A 23,248-nucleotide genomic window follows, 5' to 3' on the forward strand; every position below is an offset into this window, starting at 1 on the left:
GGTTTGTACCTGAGTGTTGTAGTTTCCAGACACCTTTCATGACATCCCCTCTAGTTTTTAATCAAAACGTTCTGTGAATTTTTCTTTTCCTTTGCACATTTATACTATATTCTGACACTAGCTGATTAAATCAGCCAATCATGTTTATTGCACATGTATTTGTGTTCTTAATCTTTTCCAGGTTTTATGTCTGTTTCTTCTTTAAGTTTTTTTATCTTTTTTTTTGCTATAAAAATTTCTAAATGTTTTAACTGTTCTGTTTAATTTTTGCTGCAATGTCATTTAAATGGGAAAGAAAGTGCTTTTTGCTTATTAAAAAAATAAAATGGTTTAAACACAAACTTTTACTTGTTTCTTTTTACGTTATAAAGGAAACTATTTTGCCATGTGTCATTTTACTGCAAAGTTTAGTAAGTGGAAATTTAATTATAAGCCAGTGAAACTTGAACTCTGCTGTATGAAATTTTAGCACTGCAAAAAGAGAACTAAAAAAAAAGTAAAATTTCCTTGAACTGAATGTATTTGCTCATGATTTGCGCATGTATATAATTTTATTTGCCAATTGAATGAGTATCTTTACCCCTAAAATAAGATAATTAGATATACTGCACTTGAAATAAGATGATGGAGATGAATTGCTCCCATTTTAAATGCAAAAATCCTTTTCCGTTGGCAAATAATCTTATTTACTTGCTCAAATCAAGGAAAAAAACTATAATTTTAAGAAATAATTTCTTATTTTGAGTTCTATTTTTGCAGTGAGTGTATTTTAAAAGCTGATAGTTTGCTGAAGATCAATAAACTCAAACTAGTGCAGAGATCATTATCATGTTGGATCAGAAGATGGACGTCGCCATAAAGGGAAGGGCATGAATGACAGCAGTGCTCAGGTAAGCCATCACATTTAAACAAAATTCAGTTGCTACTACAAGTTGAAAGTGAAATAAGTATCCCCCACTTCAGCAGCCTTAATTGTTGAAACAGGTTTCATGTTTACACCAATTTCTGACCATATGTTTGGTGACTGAATAGTAGCCTCAGTTTCCTGTTCTAAGCTGACAGGGGTGGTAGTGAGTGCTGCTGTAGCCAATGTGCTGACAACTGCATAAGCAGACAAACAGCATCTTTAAAATATATAATACTCAGTGCATTCTGAGAAGTTGTCATTGGTAAAGGAAGTATGAAAAAATTCTGATAAATTACATTATTTTAAATGCAGGGTGAGCGGGTGAAACAGCTAGAGTACTTTCTGTTGTGCCTGGCGCCCTCTGGTGAATTTTGTGTTGAACGACAGCAGAGCCGATAGAGGAAAAAAGACTTTCCTATCTGCATCAGAAATGTTTGAATAAAAATGTAGTTGTAAAAGGAACAAATGGTCGTGTAAGTGATGGGTGTGTTTTCCCCCCCTCTCAAACAATTCCCTTACCACCCCTCTATAAGAGTGTTGACCAGAACAGAGGGGGGCCTGGGTTTGACAACCAGATCCAATTAAACCAACATCACCATCACAAGTAGCTTTAAAACAAAGTACTACATCAGTTACAACTATTTCTTAACTGTACATTTTTATTTTTTTTATAAAAATAAAAGTGTGTATATATATATATATATATATATATATATATATATATATATATATATATATATAAATAAATTCCCCTTACCCTAGACTGTTAAGTCACATTTACTGTACAAAAATAAAAAAAATAAAGCACTGCATTCTTTAATAAATTGGTCTCTGCTTAAACTGCAGAGAGAGCAAACATGCACAAAATCACTAACACAGTTCAGTACAGTTTATTACCTCGAAGAGGGGGGCAAAAAAAGTTGTAGGTTCAAACTTTCCTTTCTTTTTTCAACCCTCTTCTCTGCCTCTGGATAACTTATTGATTGTTTACTTATTGAATTTCTACCACCTTTTCCTGCACATCATCTTCACATTCTTAATTAATGATCAGCACCACATCCCAACCCAGGACACCTGGATTATCTAAAGGTCATGTAGGACACTAGGACAAGGGACCAGCAGCTGCATGTCCAAATTCCTCTTTCCCATCTCTTCCACAGAGACAGTCATTAGGAGCCTACAGACACAATCAGGATGTTTTTCTACCAACTATGAAAATGAGTGGTACGTTTAAGTTGCAACATGAACAAGAGCATCCATCATGGATTGATTTATCTGACATTAAATGTTTATCTCCAAGTTAGATCTGAGACACATAATCACGACTCACTGTTAGAAAAGCAAATTCAGAAATGAGACAAGGCTAATAAGGTGTTTATAAAGGATTTATTTAAGTAAAATAAGACACTTCTGGCTTTTCAACATCTGGTAAGGCAGTTAAACATATTTACAAATATATACATGAGGATGAAGACTTAAAATATTAATATTTCCATTTGAATTCCCTCTTGTGGTGCTAGTGTTGATTCAGTATCTGAAAGTGTTGATCTGAGATTAGCTGCAGAACAAAAGTAAACTTAAAACGACGTAACTGTACCGCAGTGGCTCATTTGCATCAGAAACATTAGAAGAAAGTTGTAATTAACTAAAGTAAAGCTCACTTTTCTTAATATAAGAAACACACAAACACATGTAGAAGCAGACAGCATAACGTCATTTTGAATACAATAATCACATTTGTGTTTAAAATTTCACATCTTCCATTGAAAAGAATCGTAATTTCCCCCAATTTAATGATTCCTTAAAATTTAAGAAATATAACATTTATTTACCTATTTTGTCCAGCACATCATCAAATGAATGCTGTGTGACACTGTGCAGTAAAAAACGATTATGTGCTTGTGTTTTTCCACACAGGAACACATGGCATCAAGAAGAAGAGCTGCAGATGTGCAAACCCGGCACAGATTCAGCTGCAGGACTGATCCATACTTTAATCGCCACAAACTATCTTAAAGGAATGCACGCATGTTTTGGTAAATAAAAAATTAAACTGTCATTCATTCAAACAGGTTGTTGACACCAAAGTCGCCTCGTGTCAGTGTCAGTTTACTAATTTTGGGTAAAGACAGAGTTACAACCTAAAAAGGGCATTTTAAGAGCGACAGTGAAATAAAACCACAATTCTACGTTGCAGATTTCTCTCACAGTGAAGAACAACGGTTTGCTGGTGTTCATCACTTTGTGTCCCTGTCCTAATGTGCTCCATACAGTGGGAGGCGTTCACAGAACAACTGCTGAAAACACATGACATTATTGGAGAGAATGAAAAATAATATTGACAACATGGATTTCTTTTTCTTCATAAAGGAGTCGCATAACAGCAGTCCTTTACCTTTAATATTTTAGCAATGTGCAAAAACTCTAATTACTTTAGATTTTCCTTTCAAGCAGCCAGACGTTCCTGTAATAATTTAACGTGATCTAAATCAGTTAAATTTTTTCAGTATAATGTTTTATAATGATAGTGATAGTGACAGAATATAGTTCAGTTTAAACCTAAGGAAAATGTGAACGTGGTCAATTTGACCAAATATCTACTTTAAAAATTGGTTTATCTGGTATGTTGTGTGTTGATAAAGCATTAGTTCACCTTCAGCAATTAGGCTTTTTGTGCCTCGACGTGTTATTGTGCACAGTAAGGGTGTTTAACAAACAGGAAACTAAAGGATGAACGTTTTAACTTGACTAAAAAAAAGAGCAAACACAACCAAAGTCTAGAAAAAACTTTTAAAGCTCTGCAGGAAGTCTAGAGAACTGTTGATCAGGAGGATTTCATGCGATTACAAGAACTGAGTTTTAGTCCTAGAAATATAAACCACGAAGAAAGGATAATGCATCCATTTGAAGAGTATTGAATAAGCGTTGTTACAACAGCGATAAAGCTCTTTTAACCTATAAAACCAACTCCCCCACCCAAGCTAAATTGTAACGTTCTCTTACGGACCTCCAGGCTACACTTAGCCTCCCATCCATAAATGTATTTTTATCCTCCTTTAATATTTTATCAATTTGTGCAACTTGTTTGCTTCTACAGCCAATCATTGATAATTAAAAAAAGATCACAGATCATCTTGTTACATGGCATGTAGTTTCACGTTTAAAACAAATTCATTAAAAAAGGATCACAGTTCAGTAAAAAACCTTCAGTGACACTTTGACAAACTTTCCTTGAACTATATTATCACATCTCTGTCTCCTCCAACACCTCTGTGTGAGCCTGCTGCTCTGAGCTCAGGTGTCAAAGCAGGACAGAAACACACGCATCACTTTGGAGATCCGAATAATCCGATTCGGATCATTAAATACTAAAACATCAGTCTCCAAGTAACCCAGATGTGATAGACCTAAAACATTTGATTAAAAGCTGCTGACTCAGCCACTCTAAAGTGCTCACAATCTCTCGTCTTAAGCCAACCGGCTCCGGTTCACTCTCCTCCCAAACAGCCGAATCCTTGCAGTCTTAGTGACCCCTGAAGAACTGCAGCGAGAGTTCGTACATCAGAAACATGGTGGAGCTCATCGGGAAGCCTCGGATGGCGTTTACTGAAGCTCCCCGGAAGAAAACCTGCAAAGAAAACAGATCGGTCACTCAGGCTTTCAGTTCAGTTATTATTATTTTTTTTTTTTAAACAACATTTCTAGTTTATAGATCGTAAAAGCAAAGTTTTTTAACCAGTTTGTCCCAACAGTAATCTAAGGCGTTATCCCATAATCTGCAGCTTTATTACAGATTTTTTTTTTTTCAGGTGGAGATCTAAATAGATGATCTTTCAGCTCCATGAAGATATTTTAGGGGTACAAACACTTGCAAATACAAATAGTTTACATGTTAATTTTCTTCTTCACGGGCACCGACATTTGTAACCTCTAGGTTTTATATATATATATATATATATATATATATATATATATATATATATATATATATATATATATATATATATATATATATATATATATATATATATATATATATATATATATATATATATAGTCACCAGGAGACCACAAGATGTCGCTGTTTGCTGGAGTTTTCCAACAGAGTAATATATTTACGTGCAGCAATGACTGTGTTAATCACTTTAACTGCTGTAAACAGTCAAATGCATTTGTGCTTAATGCTGCATGGTGGATGCATTGATACTGTTGGAAGTGCCACCGTGCATTTGGGAGAATTGAGGAAACGCAATTTCAGGTATCAAATATTTCCTGGCCAATAATAAGGACTGGCCAACATCCCGCGTTTGACTCCAAGCATCACGTTCTGCTATAACCTAATCGCAGGGGAAACCTCTCATTCCTCTCCCTCCCTTTTCTGAACGTTGATCTGAACGCACGTCTTTTACCTCTGATCTTCACATTTAATCAACCTCTCTCTGAATCTTTCTCAGTTTCTTTGCCTGTTCTCTGTGTCTGCCACATCACCATGATGAAAAAAAAAGATCAGCTGACCCATTTTTACCACACATTAACGTTCATGAGGTGCTTTGCATCGATCATTGATGGTTGAATCTGGGCGTGTAGAAGGCAGAACCTGAGGCGGAACCAGGTACGCAAACGTTCAGGCGCAGCTGTCATCTATAAAGGGAAATTGCGTGCTGTTGTGCGTGTGCATGGTTTTATAAAGCTGAATATTTTTGGTGTAGATACACTTTTAGTAAGGTTTCCACACAGGGTTTTCTAAATGAGACCCCAGGTCCTTAAAGGAACAATGGCGTCACTCAAGCTTTTATAAGCTGCCTCAGCATTGTCCTTTGAACTCAGCTCTCCAGTAAAAGGCCTTAGAAGCACGTCATACAACCAGCAAATGCATTCTGGCATAATTTTATATAACATTACTGCGTGATAGTCACAGGTTACACCTCAGCTTACACATCTTGCCTGATTTGCAGAATGATGACGTGTTTTAAAAATCTGACTCAGATAGTGACAAATGGTGTAAACTCCAAGAATTACACACAAACTAAAGTGGTCTCTTAAATGTTGGATTTTCCTTTACTTAAACTGCATATATATCTATGTATATATATCTATACTGACTGTTGCTGAACACAGGCTGGTAGGACATTCTCAGGGAAGATAAACCTGTGTAGAAACACCAGAGTTTCACAGTATCATGGTGTCATTTTACACATGTGAGGTGTAACAAATAAAAACCTAACATCTGGTAAATGCAGAGCAAGCTTTTATGTTAACTTTAAAATAAAATGTAGTATTTTTTTAATCATTATGTACAGAGATAAAGTGACGAGGTTTAAAATAATTTGGCAGGAATATTGAGAAATAAATAGAGGAAGACACCTGTATAACACTTAAGTTTGTTCCTGTTTTTCCTGCATATCAATAGATTTTCAAGACAAGAGCTAGTTATTACACATGTGAATGTTGAAATATCCCTGAATCAGTTCAAAAATATTCTCATATTTATATAATTAAAAACAAAAGATCAAGTTGTTCCATATTTGAAAAACATTAGTGAGAACCTAGATTTTCCTTCTGTTAATTGCTGGTACACAAAACAGTCCATTTGGTGGCATTATGCACCTCAGCTGGTCTGCCAACCACCATAAAATGTCAGAAGAAGAAAAAAAATTTGCTGCTTTAATTTCCTCAACATGACTGTCCATGTTTTATTTATATTTAAGAGCCAAATGTCTTGTAGATGGTGAGAAGTATTCTCCTTTCAGCCAGCTGACCTGCAGTGTGCAGTAACCAGTGTGGGAGGGGCATCCCTGCATTATTCTTTGCTTGATGCAGCCAGATAAAAACAATGTTGCTCGTTCTGGGGCTTAGTAAACATTGATGCCGACAGACGGCCCGTCTCTCACTGTTGCTGGTCCAGTCAGCAGCCAGATCGTAAATAGAAAACAGACAACTAAGCTGCTGAGATGGTGGTTTTCTTCAAGCATTTCTTTGTCTGAGTACAATCTGTCCTAAAACCAAAATACGGCAAAATAAGCACAAACGGATCAGGATTAAACGTCATAATCCTCACAGCAAAGATTTTTATCCATCTTTATATTCAATTATTGCTTGTTTTTGTTTGCTTTTGCACATATGATTAATTTGCTGTGTGTTTGAATGACTTTCTCTCAGGTATTTAAAATAAATGCATTCAGTTCACACAGAGCCACTTGTTATTTAACTTCGCAGGACTCTGACCTGTTATGACTTGAGTTATTGATCAGCGGGAGTCCGGCTGCACAAACAACGTCAGTCCATTTTCTCAGAACATTAATGATCTTCTAGTATTGATCACATGACTGCTGTGTGCTTTTTTTTTTTATCCAACACTGATGCTGTGACGTTTTGTCCACGTAGGAAACCACTGACACAACAAACAGCCTGACCATCTGGACGCAGCGTTTGGCAGAACGAGGCCGGGTTACAGCCGCTCAGTCACCTGATGTACCCTCCAGGATTCAATCAGTACGGGGCACAATGTCACCAAAACATGTCCTGTTTGAGGAACACACTTCTGCTTATCAAATCACGACTTGGTTTCCAGTCAGGGTTCATTTCTCAGTAAACTTCATGTGATAAAACAGACTTCAAAGGAATTCAGTAGTGAACACACGGCACGTCTACCATCAGGGTCTCAGCTGGGATTTTAACGTTCAACAATCCAACCATTAAGGTCAGGAAATAACCAGTTTAATGATTAATACAAATGTCTGGAAACACACGATATTTTTCTTGTGAACAAACTACTGAAGCATGTCCTTTAGTTGGTGGTAAAGAACAAATACAAAGCATTTGGTCTTAACATTGTTTCATAACATCAAAACTTTTTAAACTGGATTATTTGGCTGCAGAATGACAAGTTTAAATAATTTGTCCCATCATTTCTTGTTTTGATGGCACAGTGGCTTGCAAAAATAATTACATCCCTTAAACCTTGCAGTGCGGTACACTATAACCAGAACATTCTGTTATTCAATCCTAATTAAATAAACTTAAACTGACAGCTAAATTGTCAAATATAGAGACCAAATGTAATGCCAATTGGAAGTCTGTGGCGTGAAGACATGCACATTGCTATTTGCAAACACTCTCCGTGGATCCTGACAGTGCTTTAGTTTTGTTATGCAAAAAAACCTAAACAAAATGGGTAAAAACTTGATTTTCCTTCCGCTTCACTATGTGGTGCTCTATGTTTGTCCATCACATAAAATCCCTATACAACACATTTAAGATTTGGTTGTAATTTGATAAAATGTGAAAATTTCATGGGGTATAAATTAGTGTTGCACCGATACCGATACCAGTATTGGGCGGGGCTCCGATCCAGCACTAAAATGGTGGTATCGGTATCGGCGAGTACCAACATATAGGGCACCGATACCATTTTGATGTTTGTATGTCACTTGAACGCAGCCTTCTCTCTCCTGACTAGTATTATACATGTTATATAGGTTCATGAAAGTTGCACTATTTTGGCATTTGAGAGCCAAAACTCAGGGTTTAAAAGAGATTATTCAATTATTAATGTAATTTTACTGTCTTACTGTTGCACTACTATTATACATGTTATAATTTCTCAAATGTTGCACCATTTTGGCCTTTGAGAGCCAAAAGTTTATTCAACTATTGTCACCCATTCCAGGTAGGCAATAAAAAGTTCTACTACCCTAAGTAGTATGTAGTCTTCATATATACACACACACACACACACACACACACATCAGTTTCAAACAGATGGTATCGGCCAATACTGCACAGCCAGGTATCGGGTATCAGGGCCAAAAAATGGCATCGGCGCAACAGTGGTATAAATACTCTCATAAAAAATTACTTTTAATTATAGTTTCTTTCTTTCTGTCACAGCTCACCTCTGCACCCTCGGTTCTGTAGCTTTGGACAATGCAGTGTAAAACTCCCTTATATTTCCGGTGCAGCTGGGCATCGGCCTGCATTCGGCTCTTCACCACGTCAGCTGGAGTGGCCGTGACCCAGGAAATGGACCCTGAGGAAGAGAAGAGAAATCAGATGGGCAGAACAAACACAAGTGTTCTGGATTAAACGACATGCTGCAGGACATGCGGGATTCAACAAGGCATTCATAGTAATCATTCTCTACTGCTTATCTGAAACCGGGTCCAAGCAGAGATCCTTCTCTATCACTTCCTCTTCCACCTTTTCCAGAAGCAAGATGTTCCGTTCCTAAGGTCCCTTCACATATAATCTCTCCGAGGAGTTTCAGGTCTGCTCAAACGGCTCCTCCGGGGTTGTTTTAAGTCTGAAGCACCTTCCTCAGAAGATTGTTTTAAAAAGGCGTGATTACTGGGTACTCCTGTTGGCCATCGGGTGAACTCTGCCACGTTTTTTGGGGCGGCCTATTTAGTCACCCTCCAGAGCTGATGCCCACAGGCGGCGGCTGAAAGGATCATCGGCCGGTAAATCAACAGTTTAACTCCTTCACTCAAGGCAGCACCACAGTTCCAAACCACATTGGCGTCTGACCTTCTTTGACAGAAGTTTAGTTTCAAAGTTGCGGCAGCCGTTGCAATGAATGCATGCCGGAGGTCTCTGGTGACGAAAGACCCCACCATCTAAAAACAGCAAAAAAAACAAAAAACTCCACCTCCTGGATGCACAGCCAATGAATGAACTAGAAGAGGTAGAAGAATAAAGCTGAATCAGTGACCAAGGATAGCCGCGGCTGAGTTGAATACCAGACTGAAACGAGTTAGACTCTTGAGCAAAGCCAACCAAGCTCTGACTTCACAGGAACCAAATGGCTTTTTATCCCAGATTACAGGACCCCCCCCCCCCCCCCCCCCCCCCCCCCTTCCCCCACATAACAACATGAGGGACGTGGCCGAGCCAACACGGCCTCCTGCTGGGTGGACTTGGTAGAAGTCCAAGACGAAATGCACTGACGTCTCAGCAAAACCTGGCTACGGAGACAGGAGACGATACATGTTTATTTGGTGCTGTGTTTTTGATTTGAGCCATAAAAGACCAAGAACTTTTAACATTTTTAGAACTTTTAACATTTTTAGCAATTTTATATGCAAAACAAGAGATGGGTGGAAGTTTACCAGGTCCCTCTAAGAATACACGTAGGGAGCGTACCAGCAGAAACCTGACGAATAACACTCACCAGCCTCTTTATTACGTACATCTTTGTAGTACTGGCTCAGACATTTGTTGGCCTTCATTGTTCATTTAACAAGGCGCCATTGTTCAGTGACTTTGTTTCATGTTGACATAACATAATGCAGATGCTGCAGATTTATCTGTTGCATTTCCCACATCTCCCTTTCTTCCACCTCCTGGTTATGACGTTTAAGAAAACATCGATTCCTACTAAGGGGTTTCAGGTATGCCAATAAATTATTCCCCACACCAGACGCCACCAGCAGCCTAAAACGGTTGACACAAAGCTGGATGGATTCATGCTTTTTCGACCCTACCATCTAAAAGTTTCATTTACAGATTTCTTTTCAGAACTGTTGTCTGCAGACTTGCGTGGAAATCCCAGAGGATGAGCAGTTTCTTAATTACTCAGACTTGCCCATCTGGCACCAACAACGAGACCACATCCGAGACCCTTTTTCCCGCCCATTCTGATGCTTTGTGGGAACTTCAGCAGATCCACATCTATGTGCCGAAATGCATTAAGCTGCTGCCACGCGATGGACTGATTAGTTCTGTCAACAGGTGTACCTAATAAAGAGGCCGGTGAGTGTGGTTTTGCTGCTAAAATAATTAAAACAACATGATTGTTACTTTTAGGTTTGAAACAGAATGTAATCAGATGTGACAACAAAATTCTTAAAGGAAAACATTTTACATCAAGGGGCTGCACGGCTGATAGCAATGTTGCCTTGCAGCACAAAGGTCCTGGGTTTGAATCCCAGACTGGGATATTTCTGCATGGGGCTCAAATGTTAAGATACGATAAGATAAGATAGGCTTTATTGATCTCACAATGGAGAAATTCACTTGCCACATCGGTTCATACAAGAAGGTGCAGAGTAGGAGAGGTGCATTCAGTTATATACAGTGAATCTTCATATATACAATGGATCAAAAAGGATACAAAAAAATACAAAAAGAAATAGGAATGGGCATATGATGTCTTATTTACATACATAGTGATCTATATGTATATAAACATATATACACCTGTACAGATAAGTGGGTAAAGACGATGGATGGAAATATTTTACATCATGTCTAAATGAGAATAAATGGTAGATTTAAGAGATTAGTTCATTGAACGTTTGATTAAAAAGGAAAAAATTGAATCTGGGTCAAACCACGTGGCTTTAAAGGCTCAGACCTTTGATTTCTTTGCAGCTCAAGCCATCTATTGGGTTTGTGTTCCAGCATTTTCTGGTTTCTCTTTCCCTGTCCAGCAGCACAGCTTGATTAAGAACATTCTCTAGGTTTTGGCTCAACTGGATCAGTTTGAAGGAGAACCATCCCATACGGGCCCCAATGATTTACAGCAGCTGACGGAGCCTCTCCGTCCTCCGCGGTCTGACTCGGTCACGTGTTCGTAGCTAGTCGGCCTGCATCTGGAAGCAATCCTGCCTTACCCCACGGTGTTTGTCTACAGTGCACATACAGCTCTTCTGGGCTCCATCTGAGCTTTCTGATTGGCTGCAAATTTACACACCCTCTCCTCCTCAAGCATCTGTCGCTTAAGTTTCTCCTTAGAACCCCGATTTCAGATCCTCAATCTTTCCATGATTCTTGGAACTGCATTCCCTGGAAATGATCTCACTGCACTTTTAAAACTTATAGGCTGCAGTCTTGTGAATTTGCCTCATATTTATGAGGGAAAAGTCATGAGTGAGTCTTCAGGGAACGAAGAAGATAAGAAAACAGAATGTAGGACTAAGCTAAAATGCAACATTTTACAAGTTTCTGACCAATGTGAGCAAAGTTTGACTGTGGTTAAAGTTAGAGGTAGAGAATCCAGGTTCAGAAAGTAAAGATCCTGTACAGAGATTAGTTCAAACCATTTGCATTTCCAGCTCCACAGCAAAGACAGAGACTAATGTTTAAAGCAGAGGTCTCAAACTCAGGTCCTTGAGGACCGGTGTCCTGCAACCTTTAGATGTTTCGACACACCTGACTCCAATATGAGCTCTGCAGAGCTTGAATGCACACAGGTGAGGACGTTTAGCCATTTGATTCAGCTGTGTAGGGTAAGGGACAAACCTAAGAGTTACAGGACCCTGGCCCTAAAGGGTTTTAGTCTCAGGCCACTGGTTTAAAACCACCTGGCTAAGTGAACACAATGAAGGAAAATCAGGCAGGATTTTCACTTACTAAGGAATTACCCACCTCTGTATAAGTTTCACTACTCACAACAACACATTTGCTCTGTGTATAATAAGGAAAAGGGACGATTTTGGCTCTACAGTAAAACCAACAAAATCATTTTTCTCACAAATTGAAACCCTGACTTCCCGTAATGCATCCATCCATCAATCCATCCATTGGGGGACGGGACTAACCCATTTCCAAAATCTTATAATGCATGACTTAATTTATAATCTCACAGGTAAACAATGTTTTCATGGGGTTCAATGGGAGATTTATGAGCTCATATTTAGAGGGTAGGTAATTATATGTCGGATGCTAAAGAAAGATAAAAGTAAATATTTTTGCTAATCCTTAAAGAAGACATATGCTGCTTTTTAATGCCTTCCTTTTCACATTGAAATAATTCAGTTGTGGTCTGCATGATGTGGAACTGCAATGCTTTAGTCTGAATTTCTTGTTATTGTAGCTTCACATCAGTATGGTTGAAGGTGGTTTAGGGATTTATACAGAAATACAAACATCTGAGGGTTTGAATAACCAATTTTCATTACAGAAACAATCTAATAGCATTATTTATACCTTGTGAATTCACCATCTAATTCTCAATGACCCCCAAATACAAAAGTCACATTAGTAATTGTAAGCAAATCTAAAGCTGCTGTTTTAATTAATTTTAAAGAAATACTTTGGTTTCAAAAGCTGAAGCTTATAATCAACATGTTTTGTTCATCTCAAGCCTGTTTTGTGGCCCATTTGGAATATAAGAAACTTGGTTATTCGTGTTCTAAAGGAGTTTCTGGATTTCTGACACAATGCAGGTGTACATCTGCCTCTTTAAGCCTCTCGGGCACTGCAAGTAGTATTACGACCGGAAAATGTTGTAAAATCTGGTTCAGTTGTTTTTAGGAAAGGCAGGAAGCCTGCACTGATTTTCTTCTTGCACGTAAACCTGGATATAAAGAGCAGGAATGTGCGGTTAGGACATGCATTTCTCGTAATTGCTTTGTACTTGTACAGCGCTTCATCAAATGTGAGGACTCCAAAGTGCTTCACACTACATTCACCTGTTCACTATATTATAATATAGCCTTAATTTTATCTTTTTCATCTATGCTTCTTTAACTTGTCATGGAGAATATGTTGTATTTAAAATAACTGATAATGACTGCAAAGTCTATAACTTGATGCAGTCAGCTGGTCTTTCTTAGATTTATCACTATTTTGTTTGCATTGTGTTATGAAAGGATTAAGTTGGATTGCATCATAATTCTATGTGAATCTGACTATTTCAAATTAACTGGATTGATATAAATTTTATTTGATTCAACATGGCTATATATATGAACTGGGCCGGTTTGTGTTAAAGAGTACCTCAACGGGGCATTTGTTGTAATTTGGAGTTTAATTGCGCTTGTGCCAATTTTCATTAATTAATTAAGTAAGAGACTGAGTTTTTTTTGCTCATTTTTTCTTTCAGATTTAAGTTAAGTGTTAAAAGCATCACTGACTTTTTCTATCTAAACTACACCATGCACTTTATTTTGAAGGGCAGAAATATGTGTCATTTACCAGCCAAGCAGCCATGCCTTCCAATTTACACACACATATAATATTACGCATTTTCCTGGATCCACCTCAGTGACAACAAATCAGATATAATGAGTTAGATGTTAATTTGGCATATTTGCAGAAATCCTTTCCTGACCAATAGGAGTCAAACTGTCAAGTTATCAAATAATTTCTTTGACCTCTGTAACTGACCATAGGAGGAACAAAAATTACATTAGTTAATGTTATTCACCCTTTTCTACCATTGATTTAAGACATTATATTACTTACAGATACCACCTTGTTCTGTTGACCTTTTAGTCTGCGGCTGCTTTCATAATCAGCTTCAGGTCAATCAGTTACCCAGACTCAATCCAAATACTCAAAGCCAAGTAATGATTTCACCATTTACCTGCTAATCCTCCTGCGAGCCAGATGGAGATGGGATGAGGGCTGGACGAGGTGGACGGGGTCAGTAAGTTACAGAAGATGGCATAGGGGATGAAATAAAGCGCGTATCCTGGGACGTCCCTCAGAATCATGGCCCCGGCTCCTCTGTAAAGTCCCTGTATTCCCTCGGTCTGCAGGATGGTGCTGATGCAGTGGATCGGGCCTCTGTAGAGTTGCTGGTTGGGAATGTCGACGGAGCGCAGGGGGATGTTGGTGCCATTGGGCACGTTACCAGCCAGCTGGAGGTTCTCTGGAAATGCAGAAGCAGAATGATTCATCTTTATGTTGGTTTGGTAACTGTATCAGGAGCATAACACGAAGACACAAAGAAAGTAAAGACAAAAAAAAATCTCTTTTTGTGTTTTAAAAGGTGATATATCATGCTTTTAAATAACCTGACTCTAGCCATATGGATTTCGCTCCGCCTAGCTTCACTCACATCCATCTGGGACATCTCCCATAGAGAGTGATTTCTCTAACCCATTTTATTGTCCAGCCAATCAGGACGCAGGGCTGGAGTTTCATAGATGTGACGTAGTGGAGAAGCGATCGTGACGTGAGACTGTTTTGAATCAGAAAGCAATGGCGGCTCCCATCGAGGAAGCAAGCGTTAACATTGATGCTGCTATTTCTTCCGTGTTGTCCAATCTACCTAATATTGTTTCATTAAAAGAACATCAGAGAACGGCTCTGAAGGCTTTTGTTGGTGGAAACAATGTTTTTGCCCTTCTCCCGACTGGATTTGGCAAGTTTTGTTTTGCGGGGCGCACCCGTCGCGGAGTGGTTAGTGCAAACCATGTTAGGAGGCCTTTATTCCTCAATGCGGTCGGCCCGGGATCGACTCCGACCCGCGCCGCTTTGCCGCCTGTCTTCCCCTCTCTTCCTGTCAGCTCACTGTCAATAAAACGCATGCCACTAGAGCTGCAAAAAACATAAAAAAAAAAGAAAAAGTTTTGTTTTTTCCTGCATCGCTCTCACAGCGTCACGGGTTGTCTTCGGTGTTAGTTGTTGAAATAGCACGTCGATAAAGATGACAGACAAGTGGCTTATCCAATCATATGCAAGGATTTTTGATAAGGCCCAGCCTTCTGAAACGCCACTCCAATGAATCTGTCCCAGATGGATGAGTGGAGCTAGGTGGAGCGAAATCCATCTGGCTAGGGTCAGGTTAGCTTTTAAATCCTTATTGTTTACATTTAAATCATTCAGTTGGTCTATATAAAGTGGAACTGCAATGCTTAGGTCTGAATTGATCGCCATTGTCGCACACGGCCCCTCTTTTGCCCCAGTTCTGAGGTTCGCCTGAGAGCAACTCGTTTTGGTGCTGTCTCTTTAAATCTAAAAGGAGGCACTTCACAAGAAAAAAAAAAATACAAATTTCAAGAAGATTACACTTACTTTTAGTTCTCTTTTTTTAGTGTTCTACCCTGACAATAATAAAGGGCACTTGTCAAGTCCAACTGAGATGTTGCTGCATGACCTTTAAGAGCCTGTTAATGTCAGGAAATTCTTGTATTTCCTCAGGTTACCTTTGTTTGTTAGATGGCTTGTGATAAGTGCGACAGTTATGCTGGCAGATACTTATAGGCAGCACTTTTCCAAAGCCCCCGGTGAAAATCTGACAAACCTGGATAACCTGACCAACAATATGTGAATCCCTGCTTCCTCTAGTCTGTGTTTAACTATTGAGAAACATCAGTTCCACTAGGCTGACGTCCAAGCTCTGACCTGAGATCAGGGAAACTGTCTGACCCTTTGCCCCATCATAAAACAATAAAAAATATTTTAAAAGCTACAGCCGTAGAGCCTTTGAGGAACTATTTCATGCGATGAGGAGTAAAAGGCGTGAAGAGGCAATAAATGTTTCATTTACCGTTTTATCTGGGAATTGACCTACATTAACCTTCATTTTATTGGTTTACTGTTTAACAGATTAGGGCAGACCAAACAACCCAACTCCAGCAACAGATATGACCTTCAAGACCAGATAAAGGTAATCCTTTCAAGCTCAGACTACATCCATTTATATCCCTGATAAAAAAAAAAAAATCTAGTCTATAATGTAAACTTTATTCAAAGCTCATCTAAGTTTTAGCAAATATACTAAATAGGTTCAATAAGAAAGACAGAAATGAGGGGAATTTTACACACATATAGTTTGAAAATTGGTCTTTTTGTGTTTTAACTACTACTTGAGAAAGTTATGTTCTTTATGTTCTTCAAATAATGTCTTATTTATTAATTTATTTATCTATTTTAGGACGGAAACTGATTCTTTGGTCCAAAGATGAAGTTGTTTGATGAGAGTATCAACCAGAGAACAAAAAAACAAAAAACCTGGTGAAGATGCCGGTTGAAGCCAGAAAGACATTGTCCTCCTTATCCACAGCAAATTAGGTCCTGTATCAACATGGGCTGAAAGGCCACTCAGCCAGGAAGAAGCCATAACCTCAAAAGTGACATATATAACCAGATACAGCTTGCAAATGTACTCAGGAACAAAGACCATCATTTTTGGAGACATGTCCTGTGGTCTGCAGTGGTGGCAGCATCATGTACGGGTTTTTTGCAGCAGGAGAGATGGGTGCGCTTAACAAGATAGTAAATCCCAAGACATCAGCCAGAAAGTTAAAGCTTGGGCAAAAATGTGTCTTTCAAATGGACACTGACCATAAGCTTGCATCCAAATCAGTTACTAAGTCAATATTTCAGTCCCACAGAAAAAGTGTGGGCACAACTAAAAAGGTGCATGAGCAACGGGGCCTGTAACTATAACTTAGTTACACCAGTTCTGACAGGAGAAACATGTCAAAGTATAGAGAATAGTTTGTGAAAATATACATAAAACATTAAATCCAAATCAGAGTTTGTAAAAAAAAAAATTCCAAAAAGAAATTCTGGAGTCTAATTTAATCTGATCTGCCAGTAAGGTTAAGTGTCCTTTTACCCAGTGGGTATAAAAATCTACCTTCAACTCTCTCTTGTCCATTTCCAGAGTTGGCAGAAAGGTTTCAAACACTGGTTTTGCTCAATTTGTCAGCAATAAAATAAATCATCAAGGGTGTCAAGGGAGGATTTGTAGGTATAAAGCAAATATGTTTGGGATAACCACGGCAGCCAGAGCACCATTTTGCTGGACTGAGAGAAATAAAAAAAAGGTTTCAAACTTGGCTGACAGTGACAGCAAAACCTCTTCTATGGTTTAAATTCTGATATCCTAACTCCTAACATGTCACAGTTTAAACAACACTGACAGGTACTGCACAATATACAGCTTGGGGAACTCCACATGTACTGAAATAAACGTATCGTTCACTATTTGTCATTAGAGAAACATTTTAAAGGTTGGACAGTTTGTTCTACGTTGATGTCACCTCTTAAGCAGCAGAAAAGCTGTTACTGAGAGGTTAGTGGTACAGAAAGTGTCTGCAATCGTCCCTTTAGATATGAATTTAGATATGTATGTTCTGAATTTAATACTAATAATAATTATACTTCATTTGTCAGTGCAACATACATCCAGTGAAATTTGTCCTCATCATCTGACCCATCCCTTTTAGGGCACCCGGTGATTCTCGGAGTCTTGCTCAGGGACTCAGAGTAGCAGTCTGTGGGATTCAAATCGGGAACTTACAGCATCTCCAGGCACCTTGCTCTGACCACTAGGCCACCACTAATCTTGTGGATCCATCAGTAGCTTATCGTCTGGGTACAATAAACTGAACATTTTGGCAAGTATGTTTTTTTCATGTTCGGAGCCAACAGATTGTACAGGATTGCTGCCAACTGAAGGTCTCCTGGTTCTTTTTTTCAATAATTAACAGCAGAGATGAACTCTATGACATCCTAGCAGATGGATGTTATACACTGTTGAGATAGCAAAAAAAAAAATCAAAATCAAAAATGAAAGTCCCCAAAGAGAAAAAAAAAACAGATTTACCTGCCAGAACCATCTGCGTCTGCATCTGCAGTCTGATCTTTACCAGGTCCACTGGAGCGCCGAGGCCCACTGACATGAGTCCGGTCAGCATGCTGGCCACAGTCAGGTCCAGCATGCCGCTGGGATGGCGTCCGTCCCCATAGCGATACTTGCTTATGAGTCTCTGAGTGTTGCTGAAGAAGCCAAACACAACTGAGTTGTAGACAGTGATGCTGGCGAGCGGGAAAGACATGCCCTTAAAGAACCCGGCCACCTGAGCGTTGCATTAAAACAAAGAAAAAAAAAAATCAGGACAGTTGGTCCATTTCAACAAAAAAAATAGAACAAAGAGATGAAAGTGTAAGGCAACTAAAAGACAGATCCTGTGATCTGTGGGAGATTTCAGTCGGTCACTGAGAGCTGAGCAGAAATTATTTACACTGGACCATCAATCAAATGTCCAAAAATGAAAAAAAAGAAACACTTGTGACAGGAATATAGTGCAAAATATGAACTTATTCTTAGACACAAGTGGTGAATAGTTGTAAAAACTTTGGTTAAAACATCCCAAAGGTTGAAGTCTAAAACTCATCACAGTGACAAACAGTTTTTTGTATATTCTATAACGAGTATGGATGAAACCAACAGGTCTCAGCACCGATACGCAGGTGCTTTAACATGGAAGACATCTGCAGTAAATATGGAGACTGAGAAGAAGCCCAAATGTTTACCGTCTCCTTCCTGTAGATGGTCAAGATGCAATGGAGCGTACTCTGGTACCCTTTTCCTGCCTGGAGTCGCGTCTGGAGGAAACAAACCACACAGAGTCAGAATCTAAACTGACAGGGGTGAAAACCATCCATCCTTTTATAAATCATCCATGCATCCATCACTCCTCAAAGGTCTCCTTCTGCTGGGACATGCCTTAAGATCTTGCAAAGGGAGAGGCATTCTGCTCAAAGACCACTACCCCGACCTTCCTCACTAGATTTCTGAAACTGTGGCAAGCATTCCTCTGTTTTCCAGTTGAGAACCAGTTGGATAAATGCAATTATCCCACCTTAGTTAAAACCAGTGGAGCAAGAATTCAATCTAAGAGTCGTTGCCTCCAAATGATTAGAGTTTATAGAAAGCTGTGCTTTTGTTGCTTCCAGTTTTTTCCCTCCGATATGTTTGCCAATATTTAAAATTTTCACTCATTAGATCCTGTTGCGTTGTGTCTAAAACATCCAGATATGTTTATGCAGTAAAAAGTCACTTTATTGATATTTCTGGTTAGTAATGCCAAAGACAAATTCTCATCCCTCTCTGAAATTTTATGAATATTAACCCTGTTTTTTTTTTAAAAGGAGGACGTATGTTTTTTCACCCCTCTTCATTAACTTTGTAGCAGCACATGAGAAAATGAAAGGAGAATGTCTGAAAGGTTTTAGTGCAATGAGGTAAGAGTAATTGTGCAACAGGTGGTAGCGTCTTTATAGAAGCTTTTATCATGCTGTAATCAGGAGAAGACAGCTGTAAAGTTTGAGAAATGGGGCCGTTCAGTCTCAGTTACCTTCACTGTGTCCAGCGGATGTCCTACGACCACACTGGAAGCGCCTGCAGTCAGCACACAAACATAAACAGACACACTGAATACAGAATGTACCAGAAGAAGAAAACAGGAGGCACTTTGTTGTAGGGAGAAAAACATGGCCGGGGGGAACTTTCCAGGAGTTTTGTTACTTTCGCAGATAAAAAAAAACATGCTAAGATTAAACATCTCTCAAAAAGAGCAAGAAGAAACATTTTTCTGTTAATTTGCCACATCTGTCTGAATGGTAGTGAGATGATGGCACATCCGGAGATAAGCAGAAAGGTTTGCATGAACATGCTCTGGTCAGTGTGAAAACACAAGGCAGATTTATCTCTACCGTGTCTTTTATAGATAAAACATGGAGACCGTTAGACAGCTGCATAAAAATACCCTGGGCAAACTTAACCTCCCCAAGCTCCATGTTCCTGCCCCATTCAGGCCCACAAACACACAGCAGCACAGTGTCCAACCCTGGAACCAAGATAATGACTAGCTCTGCTAACCCCTCTGGGCCCCAGCAAACATATTTAGGACATAAAGATTTTACAGTGGGTCAGGGCGTGGATTTTCTAAGCTCTGGGCGCGATTCTGCACATGACGTTTCTGACATATCTGAAGATAAAGCTTTCTTTATCGTTCTGACGAGGTTGGTATGTCAGAAAGTATGAAGGCGAGGCCTCACTGCACATGCAGCTGTTACTGATGCCATGCTTATTATCCCATGGTATTTACAAAAAAAAAAAAAGAAGAAGAAAAAAACAGCCTCCTGTGCTTTTACTCCAGTGTTTGTTTCCCTGAAACAACTAAATATAACTCGGAAAGATGCGGCCTTGCAGAGAAAGAGTCGAGTATCCTTCAGTCCAACTGGGGAACTCAGGTTGCAACAGTCTCACTTTGAGTTTAGCAGTAAAAAGGGAGATGTTTTAACTCCCTGAATGTTTAACATTTTAGTCACAGAAAAGAGCAAGAAGGAGATACTTGCAAAGACACATCATCAAGTATAAACACAAGGAGATAATCTTGTTTTTGCAAAATATCAGAACTCAAGTCAAATTCTTCTTTTGCAACATGTTTTGATGATTTAGCTTACTGTTTAATTCATTAGCTAATAACTCTATAAATTAAACTGTACTTCGACGACATCCTTAAACTGAGAAATCTAGTTTTAGCTCTGCAGTCACTGTTGTGACATAAGTTTTAGTTTTTTAAAGTCGAGTTCAAAAACTTAAAGTGCAGAATCTTTCACTATCTGAGCTGTTCCGAACTGTATTTTGCTGTTCAGAAAATACAGAGGAGCTGCAGCAAAATATATTTGGCATGAAATGTATACAATATGCCAGAAACAAGGCAGGTAATTCACACATGCAAAGAAATCAAATGTGATGAATCCATATATTAAGTTATGCTTAATATAGCAGAACATCAGCATGGGATACATCGACAAAAAACAGATGCAAAAAAACAAACAAACAGACATCCAAGAAAATAATTGAGATCTACCAGTACTTACAATGCAAACCAGCTTCATATAAGTGCCAATGAATATAAACTAGAATAGCCCAATCAGCTTACCTATAAAACAAGATCACCTTACCTGAATGTTTATGTATGCAGTACACATTTTGCCATCATTATGTAATTTCATTTATTTAATTTGATGAAGCTATTTTGAGGCATGGTAAATAAAATAGAAAAACGTTTTTTTTTTTTGTTTTGCTTTTTTGCTACAAGACAAACAGCCAAAGTGAAAATCAAGTTTCATGATTCCATATTTTTTAAGGCGCATATATTGATGCATGGATTTACTGTACAATTTTACACTAAAAAAACAAAAAAACAAAATTACGCTTTACATTCATATTTTTCCAGCCTTTTGAATGGATTTCTTTCAGTTTAACTTTTTCAGTCTCTTTGTGCTTTTTTTTTTACTTGCAGAATACAGTAATCCCTTTTAATTGAGTAGAAGTCCTTCACCTATTTTAACGGGTTGCACAGTTTTATATTAAATAATGAACTAGGCAAAATGCTTTCTTTATTGGACAAACAACCACTTGATTGAAGACTCAGACCTACTTTTCTATTTGGGTTACGCAATGATATGGGACTAGGCTTTAGTGCCCCTGGTGGTCATTTCGGTCATTGCAAGCACTCAACTAAAAGCGGATTTCATAGCAAGAGGAACAATTTGTACGCGAGCAGTAATGCACAAATAGTCACAGAAATATTTTACATAAGCAAAAATTATGTAAAAAAAAATCAAAACTTCATTTAATTTCTGATTATAAAAGGAGGAGAGAGTTTTCATGTGTGGTGAAAACGGAGGAGGGAGGAGGAGGAGGATTCCTGCACAGACCCCCTTTTGTTTATACAGGATGTGGATGCAGTAGTTTTCCATCTTAAAAGTTGCTGCTGGACATCAACGGAAGCTTGTGCAGGTGTAGGAAGCAGGTTATTTTACCACATAAATGCGATTTAACAAAAATAATTAATGGTATAGGAGGAAAAATGAGAACGAAACCCCGTTTTATTGTTTTTCCTCCCTACAGATCAACTGAGCAGAGCGTTTTCTGACCGAACAGAAAAAAGCAGAGGAGTTTATCTCTTACCGCCGATCCATCCTGCAATAAAATCATCCAGTCGGAAATTCTTTGAGGTCATCTTCAACTCAAAACTTTAGCTCAGCAGTGCAGCGCATCTAAAGGCTCCGCCAGTAATTCTCAGTATCTGCGAAAACAGGCGAGCATCGCCTCTTATCGTAAACCAGCTGACTTCACGCCTTTCTGACACAAACAAAACTATATTTTACGCACTGTCTGAATTGATAAAAGAGAGAGCGACGCAGCCCTACGCAGCCAACCAATCAGAACAAAGAGCTGGTCTGCGGAACAGCTCCCCTGTCCAATCGGAGGCGGAGTCTTGAAGCCGAGCAGCCAATAGGAATGCCTTCATGGTAATGAGCCATGAGGAGGAAAAAGCGAACAGGAGAGCAGCATTTCTCATGATGGGATTTGCAGCTCTTCTTTGGGATCCGGGCCATTTGGCTCAGCTCACTTGGAAGTGCTGGTTCTTTAACATCCTTATTTAATGTTTTAATTAGTACTAATCCCAATATTTTAACCAGCAGTATGTAAATATCTTTTTTTAAGATGCACTTTTAAACAGTTTATTTTCAGTGTTTGAATCAATACACAATACACTGTGAAAACCTTAAGTAAAGCACTTTACTAGACAAGCAGATCCAAATACCCAGAAATACATAATCACAGTCTAAAACAATTGAACTAGTTCAATAATACAATAAAGGCAACTGGGAAGAAGTTGTTCTTGACTTTGCAGCCTGAGCCTGGATGCTACACTCTCTAATGCTATATATATATATATATATATATATATATATATATATATACGCACACAAGACTTGTGTTTAAGTAAAGCTGATTTTCTATTTTGTTAAACGATCTAGAAGCCCTCTGACAAGCATCATCTCCTGCCGTTCACA

At 38.7% G+C, this 23,248-nt stretch overlaps 1 protein-coding gene and 1 long non-coding RNA gene across 2 annotated transcripts; one reads left to right on the forward strand and one right to left on the reverse strand.

Annotated features, from left to right (window-relative positions):
• Positions 1 to 4,305: 4,305 nt before the first annotated feature.
• On the reverse strand, positions 4,306 to 22,560 carry slc25a48 (solute carrier family 25 member 48). Its single transcript, XM_036127189.1, has 7 exons — positions 22,356 to 22,560; positions 19,729 to 19,772; positions 18,905 to 18,976; positions 18,195 to 18,447; positions 14,217 to 14,504; positions 8,803 to 8,936; positions 4,306 to 4,535 (listed from the first exon to the last, which is right to left on the reverse strand). Exons 1-7 carry the CDS (start codon positions 22,405 to 22,407, stop codon positions 4,431 to 4,433), a joined length of 948 nt encoding a protein of 315 aa, XP_035983082.1. The 5' UTR covers positions 22,408 to 22,560; the 3' UTR covers positions 4,306 to 4,430.
• Positions 10,523 to 16,948, forward strand: LOC110368485. Its single transcript, XR_004927801.1, has 3 exons — positions 10,523 to 10,657; positions 16,187 to 16,247; positions 16,515 to 16,948. It is a non-coding gene; the product is annotated as an uncharacterized LOC110368485 (long non-coding RNA).
• Positions 22,561 to 23,248: the final 688 nt, after the last annotated feature.

Source organism: Fundulus heteroclitus, chromosome 23 (assembly GCF_011125445.2).
Source record: "Fundulus heteroclitus isolate FHET01 chromosome 23, MU-UCD_Fhet_4.1, whole genome shotgun sequence".
NCBI lineage: Eukaryota > Metazoa > Chordata > Actinopteri > Cyprinodontiformes > Fundulidae > Fundulus > Fundulus heteroclitus.